Source organism: Macrotis lagotis, chromosome 8 (genome assembly GCF_037893015.1).
Source record: "Macrotis lagotis isolate mMagLag1 chromosome 8, bilby.v1.9.chrom.fasta, whole genome shotgun sequence".
NCBI lineage: Eukaryota > Metazoa > Chordata > Mammalia > Peramelemorphia > Peramelidae > Macrotis > Macrotis lagotis.
Window position 1 is genome coordinate 176,710,669 of NC_133665.1, and position 15,517 is coordinate 176,726,185.

Consider the following 15,517-nt stretch of genomic DNA (forward strand, 5'->3'; position numbering starts at 1 on the left):
ATCTGCTTTGAGAAGCCAGTGTCAGGTCAGGGACACCCGCCATGTTCCAAGTGAGGTCAGTTCTAAGGTGAGCCTTACCATGACAGTGAAGGGGCTGTTGGGAATATCAACTCCTCCGAAGCGCACGTAAATGACATAGGTGCCAGGCTTTGCCGCAGTGTAGAAGATGTCATAGGTGCCATCCTCATTCTCGATAACTTCCGCTTCCACTTCAGCGCCATCGGGGGTCAGGACAGTACAGGTCACCTTCCCTTTCCCTGCAGTCTTGGCATCAACCACAAAGCCAACTTCCTCCCCAGTCTTGACTGTGGGTGCAATGCCAGGGCCTGGAAAACAGTTGACACAGAAGTTTGCAGAAATGCTCAACCACATCACAGCATAGCAGGTGAAAGCACCTGACCTGAAAGCAGGAAGAGTCGGTTCAAGTTCCAACTCCCATGTTTCCTAGCTGTGCATCCCTGGGCAAACTCCTTGACCTCTTGCAGCTTCACAAGTCTCATTTCTACAATAGGAATGATAGCCGCACCAATCTCTCACTTGAAGTGGTTGTGAGGCCCAAACAGATCATACCATGGAAAGCACTCTGGCGGTCTCAAAATGCTACAGCAATGTCAGCTATCACTATCAATAACACCATGTATCCCCAAAGCAGCAGGGCCAATATCCAGAAAATAGATATGAGCCCCCAGCAGTCAAGCCTAGCCAAAGGTCCTTCTAGGTTAACTGCTCAGAAGGATCTTTCTTCCATTAAAGAAGATGCAATATGGTATAATGGAAAGAGAATTGGGTTCAAAAATCTCCCTGTTATCCATATTGTCTTGGGTAAGTCACTTCTCTTAAGTCTCCATTTTTTTCCATACAAATCACTGAATGGGTATAGCTGTGAGAGGCTTTGTCATGGGCCTTGAAGGACAGGTAGAAATATTAGGTAAAATCAACAAGTATTCTTAAAATAAATACAATGTTCTAGGAACTCTACTAATTATTGGGAATATCAATAAAAGATAAAAACACAGCCCAGGGTCTCAAAGTCTTCACATTGTAATGAAGAAGACAACATGCACACAATTATGTATATCCAAGATAATAATGTCTGTCCTGCATTGTCAAAGAAGACCACAACATCAGGGAGGTGATGCCATGACAAGCACATGAACTGGATTTGAGTGAGGTGGGGTTTGTCCCAGTCTCACTTTCTCCTCCAGAGCCATCTGGGTCCAGTGCCCAGAGATGAATCAGGATGAATGGAGATGACCCTGGATGCGGAGCTATTAAGGTTAAGTGACTTGCCCAAGGTCCCACAGCTAGTAAGCATCAAAGACTGGATTCAAACACGAGTCCGCTGTGTCATCTAGGCAATCATTAGCCCTGGAGTGGGACTGGGAGGGAAGGAAGCTAGATTAGATAGACCCAACCTACAGGACAATAAGCTCCTGGAGAACAGGGATTGTTTCATTCTTTACATTTCTTTTTCCATCCTAGCTCAATGTTTGGCAGACAGCAGGTAGGCAAATTATTAAATCCTTGTTCTACTGGAACCCACCATTCATGTAGTAAGATAAGACTAGAAAGGATAATTGGGGCTAGACTTATGGAGGGCACTGAACAGCAAACTAAAGGAGGCAAAAGTTCCAAAGGGTACTCAGTTCAGTCAGCCAGGTTAAAGAAGGAAACTTTACTGGTGCCTCCAGTAGATCATGGCATGCCAACAGGACACAAGGTTGGGCGGCTTTCCTAAAAACCAGCCCAGGGGGCAGCTAGATGGCACAGTGGATAGAGTACCAGCCCTGGAGTCAGGAGGACCTGAGTTCAAATGCAGCCTCAGACACTTATTAATTGCCTTGCTGTGTGACCTTGGGCAAGTCACTTAACCTCAATGCCTTAAATAAAATTTAAAGAAAAAAAAAAGAACCGGTCCAGCTCTGACTGTCCCATCACCAAAAGGTCAATCATTAAGGGGAGAATTCTTCTAGTCCTAGTAAATTATGAAACTTGTCTCCTAAGAGTGTTAATACTTTGGGCTATGGAAGGGAGAACTCACTTTGCCTAAGATATATTTTCGGGTTTCCAAGTGTCAGAGATGTGAATGTAGAAGAAAGTCCAATCACTTCATTTTACATAGAAGGGGTCAGAAGCCAAAATTAGTATGAGATCTATCTTCTAAGTTTTTAAATGGCAAGACAAGAAATCGACTTCTCTGATTCTAATGAAGCATTGCTCCTTAGATTTCAGGAACCAGAGCTCATGGAACAAATCTGTTAGAAATAAGCTCTTGGAGGGCAGGCATAGTTGTGTACTCAGTGTACAGTAAGCACCCAATAAATAAATAAATAAATATAATGATAATAATAATAAGCAGAAATAATAATTAGGTAACAATAAATAATAAGGTTTAGAAATAATAATAGAAATAATCAATGAGGCAACTTAAAAGGTAGATTCAGGATAGAAATCACAAGAGGCTATCTTTCCACTCTACTCTTAAGTCTACCCTCAGGGACACTGGTTATCAAAGAGGAAATATTTTGTCTCTGGGAGAAGATAAATCCCTGTCCCTGAGCTGGCAGATAAATGCTCACACCAGAGGCGCATTCCCCATATCAATTTGTAAGTAGTTCATCTTCCTACCTTTAGCTGCACAGTGAAACCCACTGGGGTGGATGTCTCCATTTACAGGCTCATCAAGGTTGCCCTAATTTGCCCTTAAACTTTATGAAATGTCTTGCTGACTCTCATTAGGTACAACTGAGGTCATTTCAAGAGAAGTCTGATGAGGGTCCCTATTGGCACCACCTAATCCAAGGAGAAATTCTGGCTCTACAAACCAGCACTAAAGAATTCCACTCATAGGGCGGCTAGGTGGCACAGTGGATAGAGCACTGGCCCTGAAGTCAGGAGTACCTGAATTCAAATCCTGTCTCAGACACTTAATAATTGCCTAGCTGTGTGGCCTTGGACAAGCCACTTAAACCCATTGCCTTGCAAAAACTAAAAAACTAAAATAAAAAATAAAAAATAAAAAAGAATTTACTCACCTGTGGCCAAGCATTTGCTGGCATCTCCAGTCTGAGTGGCCCTGATTCGATAAGGAGAAGATGGAATATTATCCCCACCATATGTGACCCCAATCAGATAGCGGCCAGTCTTGTCAGGGACGTAGGTCACGGCATAGGTGCCATCTTTGTTGTCATGGACACTGGCTCTTTTGGGTTTTCCTTCTTGGTCCTGGGCAGCACAAATACAATGAGTAACAAATTCAATCAAAAACTTATAAGATACAATGTGGGGTTTTTGTTTTTGGCTTAGTTTCTTTTTTTAACTCTAATATTTTATTTGTTTTTCTAACTACATGCAATGGTAGTTTTTACAATCATTTTTTTGCAAGGTTTTGAATTTTACATTTGTCTCCCTTACTCCCTTCCTCCCCTAGAAAAAAAAGCAACCTGATATAGGGTCTACATTTATAACAATGCTAAACATAGCTCCATACTGATCATGTTGTGATATAAAAATCAAATCCAAACTGAAGAAAACATTAGCGAAAAAAATGACAATACATAAGACAACTTTTAAAAATTGAAGATAATAAGCTTTGGTCTACATTTCAACCTCAGAGTCCCTTTTCTAGACATGGATGCCATTTTTCCATCACAAGTCTTTTAAAACCATTTGATCATTGTACTGCTGGAATGGACAAGCCCGCCAGAGTTGTTACTGTGCAGAACGTTGTTCTAGCACAAGAACCATTGTTAGAAAATATTGCTCTCCCTAGCCTTTGACTAATTTAGTAACCTTAAATGAGTAAATTAAGTATGACTATGGATAGCTTTATCAAAATCGTTTCTGCACAGAGGGATGCTTGGGAGAAAGGGTGAATCACTTCCATTATCAGCTACCCAGAGCAACAATCCAGCTTTAAAAATTGATGGGTCCAGTCTAACAAGGAAGATAGCGGTATGGGAAGAATAGCAATGGACCAGGCAAAAAGACCTCTGCCCAGTCCTAGCTCTCCCATTTTCTAGCCTTTGATCTCTGGAAATTCATTTAACCTCTCCCATGGTTCAGATTTGTAAAATGAAGCATGCTCTCAAAGGTTCCTTCTAGTTTTCTTGGACCCTAGGTCTTACTGAATGTGAAGGGAGCAGGAATACCAAAAGCAAACAACTTACTGTTATCTGGACAGCAAGGGGTCCAATTCCTGCTTTTTTGGCATCAATCGCAAACTCCACAGGCAAACTGGCTGGGACCCCATAGGAGCTGAGGCCAGGACCACTCGCTGTCACTTTGCTAGCATCATAGGTAGGCAAGACTTTGACCTTAAAAGGACTGAATACAGGGAAAGACATCCAATTATTACACATCCATGCAACCTCAAGAATGGTCATCAGCTCTTCTTAGTAACGCACTTTATTCAAATAATAAAACCAACAAGGGGGGATGACCTGGAATATCTTTAACAACCAAAAAAAATAAGTTAAGAGAATCTCAGAGGTAATAAAACTGAAAGATCAGTCAGAAACAAGGAGTCACCAGATGTTTCTTAGCTGTAAAAAGTCTAAGAGACGAGCATCCTTCACGTGATATGACTGAGCATATTTGCCAGCTATCATCCTGTCTCTGTCCCATATTTTCTGGGTTCAACTCTTTGAGAAAGCTGTCTACTGAGTGTCTCTAAGTCCCTCCATTCACTCTCCCTTCTTAACCCTTGAAATGACTCCCAACATCTTCTAGATGAAAAGATTCTCTCCAAAGATCTTATCACTGCCAAACAATGGTTTGTTTGATCCTTCTGCATTATTTGACATCACCTTCTCCCCCTGGGTTCCCTGCTCTCTTTGACTACCTGTCTGGCCACTCATTCCTCCTCCATCTTTTTTACAAGATCTCTATTCATAAAACCATCTACCACTCATGAGTGTCCCCCAAGACCCCTGACTTGGGTCCTATTCTTTTTCCTCCATACTCTCTCTTAGCAATCTCATCAACTCCCACGGGTTCAGTTATGTGTAGATTTTTAAATTGATTTTATCTGGCCCTGGTTTTGACCTGAGTCCCAGTTCCAAATGACCAAGTGCCTTTTGGATATCTCAAACTGGATGCTCCACAGAAATCTCAAACTCAACATGTCCAAGAGAGAATTCATTTTCTTTCCACTCACCCCCTCCCTTCTTCCAAACTTCTGTATTACTTTTGAGGCCACCATCAACCTCATTGCCATGCACACTTACAACTTTGGTGTCTTCCTTAATTTCTCACTTTCACTCACTCAACATATCCAATCCACTTTCACCTCCTAAGTTCAAGATCATATTGTCTCTCACCTGGACTACTGGAATAGCCTAATTGGTCTCTCTGCCTCAACTCTACCAGGTCCTATATATCAACTATCAAAAGGATTTTCCTAGCACACAGTCTTGACTTTACCACTCCCCCATTCAATAAATTCCAGTGACTCATATTAAATCTAGGATCAAATATAAAGTTCTCCATTTAGGATGTAGAGCCCTTCAATATCTTTCCAGGATTCTTATAATTGGCTTCCCTTCAACATGAATTCAATGATTCTTGTCCTGACAACCCATCTCCCATTTGTACCAGAAATCCCTGACCCCCCCCCCCAAAAAAAGGGATGTTCTTCCTTTCCCTCCTCATTTATCAAGACTCAGCTCAAATCACACCTGAAGGAGCCCTCCCTGGCTTCTTCCACCTATTTCCCCACCCAGATGCTTTCCCACAAATAATTGTCATCTTTCTTTATTTTACATATTCTTCTCATAGTTCTTAAATGTGCTTCCCCAAATGACAGTGAGATGCTTGAGAGTGGGAAATGTCTTTTGCTCTTCTTGTATTACCAGCACTTAGCATAGTGGCCATCACAGAGTAGCGGCTTAAGATATAAATGAAGTAGAAAGTGCAGGCCTAAGAAATTATGACTAGAAAACAAAGAAAGACTCATAGTAATTGATGACGCAAAGCAGAAGAAACAGAACCAGGAAAACACACACAGTGACCAGCACAAGGGGAATGGAAAGAATAAGAAGCAACATTAGAAAACATTCCATTCATAGCCATCAAGCTTGATCCCAAAGTCTGGAAGGACTTTACAGAGGTGGAGGACCATAGGTATGGAATGGTGTCTACGCTGCCAGTCTTGGGTAATGTGCTACTTACTGTCAGTGAATTGTCTTTTTTTTTTTATTCTTTGTTAGAACAAGTGGCTGTGTGGGAAGTGGAGAGGGAAATATATGAAAACAATAGTTATTGATCTGTTTTTGATGCAGGTCACAAAATAGACACCTTAGAACACTCCCTTCTAACAGGGCACAGGAACAAGCACCTTAAGTGTTAACTGAGGAGAACCATAATTCAGCTTAGTATTAGAGGGTGTACGCAAGCCTAGAGGACAGAGGCCTTCCTTTACCTGTGAGGGACATCCTCATCGGCATACTTGACAGAGAGCATGTATGGTCCTTCCTGCGATGGAGTGTAGGTCACAGTGTGAGTGCCGTCTCCATTGTCCGTCACAGTCACCGGTTCCACCAGGCCTAGAAACAAATGAGATGACTCTGAAAAAGGTGGGGCTATGGACCTCCCCCAAACCCAGGTCTGGGGTAGGAAGAGGATGCCACCTGACCAAGCAAGACCCCTCCCAGTGGAAGCCAGGTGTGGGCCTCTAGGCATGTCCAGCCCCCCCGGGGGTTCCTGAAGCCCAGGTTGGACAAACAACCATCTGTGAGAGGCTTGCAGTACTTCCAGTGTGAGCTACTCTAATCTGGACGCTCCTGGAGGACTCTTAATGAGACAGCCTTTGAGTCTGCCGGGCAGGTGAGAAATTCGCACCAGAGTGAATGCGACCATGCAACTACAAATGCTTCGGCATTTAAGGTGGGTTAGTATAGTTGGCTCATGCTGACTTGGAAGTATCAAGAAGCGAGTGCTCCTACTGAACGTGCAGGACAAAAGCAATGGAAATACTGCCTTTGCGGTTTGAGACCTCATTTTTAGAAGGTCTGATGAGATCGCTCTGAGGGCGGCAGCCCATAAGGGGTGAGTTTGGGGTGTGGGGAAACTTCTAATCACATGCATTTTAAAGCCCCAGGAACAACTGGAAGGAAAGATTCTCTAAAATAGTCATCTCAGCAAAGCAAGCATGGACTGAATGGGAGCAATCCAGACCCCATTCAATCCAGATTCAGAAAATGGTATAGCCCATACCGCCCGCACCCCCCAAAGCCTCAGCCACCACAGTGCAATTAAAGGACTCTTCAGTTCATTAGGAGAGGTAGGTAAAGCAGAGATAATGAGCCTGTAAGACAGACGGACGGGCAAGCGTCATGCACAATGTGATTCAGAGCATAGGCCAACATGAAACTGCAAACCTGTCTCATTAAAATCACCCTGCTGGTCACCTCTAAAGAAATCTGAAATGCTTTTCAGTGGGCTGTGCCGGGTGTGGGAGTCCGTCTCGTCCACTGGAATTAAAAAGTTGTTATAAGAGGGCATTGGTGAAACTCGACAAGGTTAGGGTCAAGCGCTCCCTTGCCCTGCCCCTCTTCCTTCCCTGCCACCACCTCTGGCAATTTAGCAGAATGGCCTGATTCCATCCCGATTCTCCCTCTCCCTCCCGTCAAGGGTCACCCATAGACTCCAAAGGGTGACGCTACTGAGGAGAAAGCTCTGTAACCAACCCCCTTGGGAGGAAACGTCTTCCCCAGAAAGGACATGGGCTCACAGGCCAACTTGACTACAGAGTCAAGATAAAAAAATTCAATTGTCGAGAATTGCTGAAAGAAATGTGCTACAAAGAAGACTTTGCAGTCCATACACCCAGAATGAACGTCTTCAGATTGCAAAATAGCAGCTTAGAGAAGCCTACCTCAGACCACGTCTCAGACCTGGAGGTGCAGTTAACAGGAAGACATTTCCTGTCCTCCCTAAAGGATGCTTCTTTAAAGAAGAGGGAAATGGGCCCTGAACTGGTGAAGAACCACTTGATTTTGAATCTAGTCTCTCCTAGGACCTTTGAGACTTAGGGAACTACCTACCCAAGACCCTGAGAAATAAAGTGACTGCCCATGGTCACCCTGCCAGAAAGGGTCAGAGGCTGGGCTGGGACCGACAAGCTCCTCCATCACAGATCCAGACTGACTGTGAGATAGGCTTTCCCTGCCCCCCCTTTCTCTAACCCCAAAGTCCAAGACATTTCACTCTAGTCATCTAAAGGGACAAATTCTAAGCCCATTTCATAAAAACAGTCTTTCTCTCTAGGACACCGCTAGTAGCAGGCATAGTTCTGGGAGACAAATAATGGGAACCGTCATCCCGTATGGAGGGCCCAGTAACCCCAAAGAGGAACGGGACTTAAAAAAAGTCACCTAAAACCATCTCCAAACAAGATCTTTTGGTCCCAAGACTGAGTGAAAATTCCTAAGTCCCCAGAATCTCAGAAACAGAAAAGGAGATGCTTGAGTACTGACCCTTCCTTCAAGAGCCTACTTAAGCAAGGACTGAGATTTGAGAGTTTAACCAGAATCTCGAATAAGTCACAATCCGGAGAAGATGCATCTCTTGTACATATACAAGGATAATACCTGGATACAGGATAGAGAGGACATGTAGAGGATGGAATATTTGTTGGGGGGCGAGGGGCCAGACTTGTGATAACTGGGGAAGGGAACACCCCATGAGGAAACTTCCTCTACTAATACACCAATCAGCAACTTAAGAGTCTTATCTTGGAAACTAACGTTTGTAACAGACCCAAAAGGCAGACCTACATGGCTGAGAGCAGCTCTCTCTCTCTCTCTCTCTCTCTCTCTCTCTCTCTCTCTCTCTCTCACACACACACACACACACACACACACACGCACACACACGCAAACACTACAGACATATAAAGGGAAAAGCACAAAGGGCTTTGCTCACCTCTGGGTCCCAGGACCAGCACTTCCAGGGGAGCCAGGCCAGCCTGACTAGTGTCCACAGTGAAGGACTGGGGGACTTTGGCTCTGACCCCTGTGCCCAGGCCGGGGCCAGCCAGTTTGACCTTGCTGGGGTCGACAATGTCTTTCACAGGGATCCTGAATGGACTGCCTGTAGGAAAATAATAAAAACCACATGATTATCAAACCCAAATTGGAAGCTGGAAGCCTCGGGTTTTCACTTGGAATCAAAATCTAGTCACACCCTCTTGCATTTCTTAGGTCAATCTCTCCCACCTATTTTTTTGGTACACAAGCATCTTGTGAGGTCTTCCCAGTCGTCCCAGCTCATTTCTGACCAAAGCCTGGATAGGAGGCTTCCTTCCCAATGAAGACAGGGGCCCCATTCTTTTTATTCTCTGAGGCAAACTGTCCTTCTTCCCCATTGTCTTGCTATGGGAGGGTCTGACTCACTTTGGCTTTCCCCATATTCTCTACCAATTCTGAGATTTCCCTTTCCGACCAGACCCCCGACAAGTGATGAGGGAAGAGAGAACATGGGGGGGGGGGGGTTTCCTGCAGAAAGAAGACAGGGTTCTAAATGAATTCAAACTTCTGTCTCCATTCAGTTGAGATACCCACAAGAACAGGTGTTTTTCTTCTGATTTAACAAGGCTATCTATGCAACAGGGCCTCCCCACCAAAAGGCACAATTAGAACCAGAATCCCTGCCACCCCAAAGGGTGGCTACGGTTGACAACTCAATTTGGGAGCTAAACCCCAGGCTTGGCTCACTTGTAAATCCAGGCTCAACACGCGCTCTCCCTCCAACAAAGCTAAATTATAGTTAATTGCCGTCGGAGCCGGGATCTGTTTACTCCACAGTCAAGCATGTTTAAAACGGAGACTCCGCAGGGTAAACAGCAAAGACCTCTCAGAGAAACATGACCCTCAACTTCTCCACTGAGGCTGGTCTGCATGACAGCTTGGGAGAGGGGCAGGAGCTTTCTCTGTCAAAGGAGATCCACCGCAATGAATGAGGGCTTAAATATGATCCACTTGGGGCAGTTACAGAAGCCGAGAAGTCTACGATTCGCTTAGACATTGTGGGTGGGAGAGACAGGCATACCAAAGACACACAGTCCTTTCTCTTGGGGAGTTTATGGTCTTTTGGGGGGGCATGAAACCCAGTAGCGACCATCACGACAAGCTGATGAGAGCCAAAAGGATGTCAGAGGCCTGGAGGAAGTTCATTTTCAAAAAGAGGCAGCAGCACTGGGCCCAGGCTTTGCACATCTGGTGGATTAGGAGACTTCCCTTTATGTACTCACTAACAACTGGGCTCAGGAACCTCAAGGCTGGGCCCCAAACACAGAACTTCTCTCAGCATTTCTGAGCTTAGGATGGAGGCCAACCAAACAGCAGCCAGCGATGAGCCGTAACACTCAGGGTTACTCAGCCACGTGCTAGCTGATGACTTGGGACCATCGGCCTGACCTCCCCGACTGGGACCAAGTCATTCTTCATCTTTGAATGTGGGGGTGCGACTAGGTGGCCTTGCAGGTCCCTTCCAGCTGCAGGATTTCTTATCCTGTTATCTCTGCACATCTGATCCACCATGAGAGAAATGCACACCACCTTACTCACCCCACAATTCTCAAGGCTGCCAGTATGATAGAAACCCCAAAGTTAAAGCACTATCAGTCAGTAGTTACTTGCAAATGGCTAACACTGTAAGACACTATGGGGGGAAAGCAAAGACGAAGATTTAGAAAATGACCCCCCCCCCCATCCTTAAGCGATGGCTCTAAGGGGATTAGTGCATAGTGTACAGGACTTGGACTCATGAAGACCAAACTTCAAATCCAGGCCCAGACTCTTCTGTTATCTCAGTGACCTCATCTGAAAAAATGGGATAACACTGCCTACTTCCTAGGCTGTAGGATTAAATGAGGTCATGAGGATGAGAAGATCGGTAAATCTTAAAGGATTATATCAATACCAACTCCTGTTAAGATAATTGCTAGCCAAAGGAGTCTCATTAGCTACCAAGGGTTCCATTATCCCTAGGATCCATATATCCAAACCTAGGCTCTCTGCATCTCCAACCATTTAGTGGACATTGTTAGTTACTATCTTAAATTCATTATTTGTCCTTCCAAACCATCCCACCCTCCCACACCCTTAGGCTATTCCTTGATCCCTCACAGCCAATCCATTGCCAGATTCTGTCACTTCTGCTACTAATAGTTCTGGCTCTTCTCACCTCTCTCACCTCTCTTCTCCTCTGGATTATCCCCTTCTGATCGGTCTCACTGTCTCAAGTCTCTCCCTAATCCAATCCATTCTCCACTCAACTACCAAAGTGATCTTTCTAAAATGCAAGTCTGACCCTGTCATCCTGTCCTAAAACTCAATAAACTCTACTGGCTCCCTATTACCACCGAGTCAAATATAAAATCCTTGGAATGACACTGAAGTCTCTTCATAACCAGGCCTTATCTTACTTTTCCAGACTTCCCCCTTGACCAAGGTCACCCAATTTATAAATGGCTGAGGTGGAATCAGAACCCTGACTCCCAGCCCAATGCTCTGTCTACTGCTAGATGTTCCTGAATAGTTTTTCTGGTGTGACTTGCTTGGCTAACGGCCTTAGTCAAGGAGTTCTCTCTTCTAAGATGGCCTAAGAAAAACTGATAAGGAGCTAATTGGATGTGGACCATAGCTATCATAGAGCAACAAGGAGAGGCCTTTTTCAAATACAAAATACTTGGGAGAGTAAGGCTCAGTTTACAGCTGGGCCAACACCTGAAAAATGGATTCCCAAGCCAAAGGAAACACTGTTTGGGACAAAGCGTGAAGATATTCTTCCCTCAGGAACAGGATCTATTAAAGCTGCCTTGAAATTAAAGCGGCTGGGTTTTCAGAGCACAAAGTCTTGTTTTCAGAAAAGAAATCTTGTATTTGGCCTTTAAAATATATCTGGATTGATTTCATCTTTAGTAGTGCAGGCTTAGGAGCCAGCCCAGTGCACTCTGAGGAGAGGAATGGAACCAGAGGGCAAGAACAGTGATGGGGATGCTATGAAGAGAAAGATGCTGACCACCCAAAGGTCAACAGAACCAGAAAATAGGCCACCAGATCAGTGAGGGAATTTCCTTTCTCTTCTCTCCCTATCCTCTGCCATGCCCCAGCTAATCATTTGGGAATAGGAACCTGACACCCAATCTCTGGTTCCTCTATTTATATTGTTGGGCACCTTGGACCAGCTGTCTGCTACAGAAACACACCTGTTTAGATTTATTTTCTTTCTTTTTTTGGTTTTTGCAAGGTAATGGGGTTAAGTGGCTCACCCAAGGTCACACAGCTAGATAATTATTAAGCGTCTGAGGCCAGATTTGAACTCAGGTCCTCCTTACCCCAGGGCCAGTGCTCTATCCACTAAGCCACCTAGCATCCCCTTATAGTGGGACTGTAATATAATTAACTAAACTGTTAGGATCTATGTTTCTTGAGGTCCTGCAATCTCTGAACTCAACAACATTTAGTTGTTAACCCTGTACCTAAAATGGAATCCTACAACTTAATGCCAAGACTTAAGTAGATATCAGCATAAAAGGACTGTCCCTAATTCACCCAACAAAAAAACCCAGAAAAGAAATCCATAAAATTTCTAGAACAGATGACTGGTTCCTTAGAGACCCAGCTGTAGAGTACGTCATGGAGACCTTGTAAGAGTCTTGAGAGACTCGTGGAAAAAAAAAGTATTTACAATGTTGGCTCAGCATTTCTTTGAACTCAATATTTTACTAAACAAAAAGCATCTGCTTTATCCTGGGAACAAAGAACCAAGTCCCATTATGCTCTTAAAATCAGACATATGTTCCAACTCATTCTGGAATTGGTCCCTAGGAAATGCCCCACCCTCTTTTTCATGATTAAAAAGTGGGGGACCTTTGGATGGCGAATGCTACATACATACACACACACACACACACACACACACACAAACATTCAGTCAGTTTGCTTAACTGATTATTTCCCCCATTATTACATGGGTGGGAGAGGCAAGACCAAGAGATGGAATAATCGGAAATAGTCAATGCCAAAATTTAAATTAAGAAAGGAATGACTTCATGACCTACATTTCTCCAAGTCCAATCCAACCCAGAAACCCAAAGTGAATCTCCCCTTACCAGGCACATGCTCATTTCCGTAGGTGATGTTGACATCATAATCTCCTGGCACAAAAGGGATGTACTCTGCACTACAGCTGCCATCTTTGTTATCTTTGCAACTTATCTTCGACTCCGATGGTCCCTCCACAGTTATTCCAAGACCCCCAATTCCTGCTCCTCTGAAAAGGGGGTAGTAAAGGGAACAGTCAAGATTCAATTAAGAATTGCTGATGGGGCAGTTTTTTCTGAGGCCGTTCCCATTTTCTCTACCAACAGCAAAGAGCCCAAGGGTCTATCTATTTGGCTATTGTTGTGCCCCCTCCTCCCTCCTTCCAGTGCCACCAGACCCAGACTCAGCAGGAAGTGTCATCAAAAGGACTCTTTGTAAACCCACTCTGGCTTATAAGTCTTTATAGAAGATTCTTCCTTGGGGCCAAAGCAGGATATTTTCTCCCTCAGTGTCCAGTAATAAGTCTATTTCTGTAGTAACAGAGACGATTTCCTAAAACCCTTAAAACCACTTTGAGTCCTTGGGTTCACATCATGTTTTTTGAGAGCTATCAATGGAGGTCTCACAGTTTCCCCATACCTGGTAACCACAGTGAAGGGATTGGGCTTGTTGGTGAAGCCTTCCTTTAGCCCAGGTCCTTGGGCTTGCACTCGGGAAGGATGGCAGCCTTCAGTGACAGCCACTTTGAAGGGGCTGTTGGGCACAGGCACATCATCATATGTTACTTCCACTGTGTGGAGACCTATTTAAAAAATACACAAAGAGATCAAGTTTGGTCCTGAGGAAGTTGAGAAAAATCTGTGTTTCCTCCTTCTTAGCCAAGGGAGGTGGTTGGGGGGATCCATAGATATGGAACCCAGTATATACTGTCATGTTCCACTGGTGACCTGATTCATATTCCTGAATTGCATTCAAAAATGGTAGGAGTTTGCTCACCAGGAAGTCCCTATATCAATAAAATCATGGACTCTCTCCTTGTAAGGTATAGTTCTCAGAGTAGGTGATGGGCACATTCAGAAATGAAGATTGCTTCAAAAATGTCAATAATTTAAAAAAAAATACACCCATGAAGTCATAACATACAGTCACCAGTGGATAATAGATGGAATAATGATGGACTTAGATTATTCAAACCTGGATTCAAATCCCCATCCTGATATTTATCAGCTAAATAACAATGGATATCATAACCCCTCTAGACTAATTTCCTCATCTTTTAAAGGCAGTTGTAGATAATAATATTAGTATTACCAATCACTCAGATTGGGGACTCAAGGAGACTCAAAAGTCATTGAAAATCCTCGGCCTTCATGTAAATGTTGTTGCTATTATTAACAACAAGAAACAGGGATTAGGCCCTCTGACTGAGTTAGGTAGAGGGAATTCTTTATCTGAGAGTCACCTAAAGCAAACTGCTCAATGTGGCAAGAACTTGATTAAAATGTAATTGGGAGATGCTCAATAAAAATACATAAAATATGATGCGAGATAACTAATGTTAGTTTGTGGTTTTCTAGAAGTCAATATCTGATCTTTAAATTTGGTACCTAAACTGTCCTAAAACAATGAGAGTTAAATGCCTCACCCAAGATGTTACAGACAATATCTATCAAAGGTTAGACTTGAACCAGGGTCTACCTGGCTCCAAGGCCAGCTCTCTGAGGCCATGACTGTCTCTTGTTTTATTATCATTGTTACCATCATCATTATTAATATTATTATAACTGAAAGGCAGTGTAGCATAATGAATACAGCAAAGAAAACTAAGCAATGGTACCTGCCTTGTATCCGATGAAGAAGTCACTTAACCCTTTAGCATCCCAGCCAACTCACCTTTTTCAAATGGGGTGAACTCAACATCATAAGTCCCATTTCCATTGTCTTTGAGGAGGTAGTCTGTGAAGGCACCTGAGGGATTGGCGATGGTGGCTTTAATGTGATCCCCTCCAACCTTTGTCAGTGGGCGAGAGTCCACTGTGAAGTTGGTCGTGGCTTCTCGAAACACATCTGAAGAACAATCATAAAATCATAAACCCATCAGCTCTTGTGTCCAAGAAGAAAGCATCCCAAAGACTGCCACCAATGAGAAGTCAACACACATATGGATAATTCTGTGTGGCCCAGTGGGTCTCAGAGACTGGAAGACCAGAGTCCAAAACTGGAGCGTCCTGGGCAAATCACCTAACCTCTCTGAGAAACTCCTTAAGACTGAAAGGCTGAGGGGCGGCTAGGTGGAGCAGTGGATAGAGCACAGACCCTGGAGTCAGGAGTACCTGAGTTCAAATCTGGCCTCAGACACTTAATAATTACCTAGTTGTGTGGTCTTGGGCAAGCCACTTAACCCTATTTGCCTTGCAAAAAGCCTAAAAAATAAAAAATAAAAAAAGACTGAAGGGCTGAGAAGGCAC

The 15,517-nt window shown here is 43.9% G+C and overlaps 1 protein-coding gene across 6 annotated transcripts in view; it reads right to left on the reverse strand.

The window, feature by feature from the left end:
• FLNB (filamin B) overlaps positions 1-15,517 on the reverse strand; it is a 148,356-nt gene that overhangs the window by 33,300 nt on the left and 99,539 nt on the right. For 3 of the 6 annotated variants that reach the window (XM_074198881.1, XM_074198880.1, XM_074198879.1), the window contains exons 22-30: positions 14,943-15,116; positions 13,689-13,851; positions 13,118-13,278; positions 8,926-9,093; positions 7,380-7,472; positions 6,422-6,545; positions 4,170-4,326; positions 3,036-3,225; positions 79-326 (exon numbers count right to left, since the gene is read on the reverse strand). In XM_074198881.1, coding sequence (XP_074054982.1) covers positions 79-326; positions 3,036-3,225; positions 4,170-4,326; positions 6,422-6,545; positions 7,380-7,472; positions 8,926-9,093; positions 13,118-13,278; positions 13,689-13,851; positions 14,943-15,116 — 1,478 coding nt within the window. The remainder of the gene's footprint in view (positions 1-78; positions 327-3,035; positions 3,226-4,169; positions 4,327-6,421; positions 6,546-7,379; positions 7,473-8,925; positions 9,094-13,117; positions 13,279-13,688; positions 13,852-14,942; positions 15,117-15,517) is intronic. The other 3 variants (XM_074198884.1, XM_074198883.1, XM_074198882.1) reach the window with 1 other exon arrangement.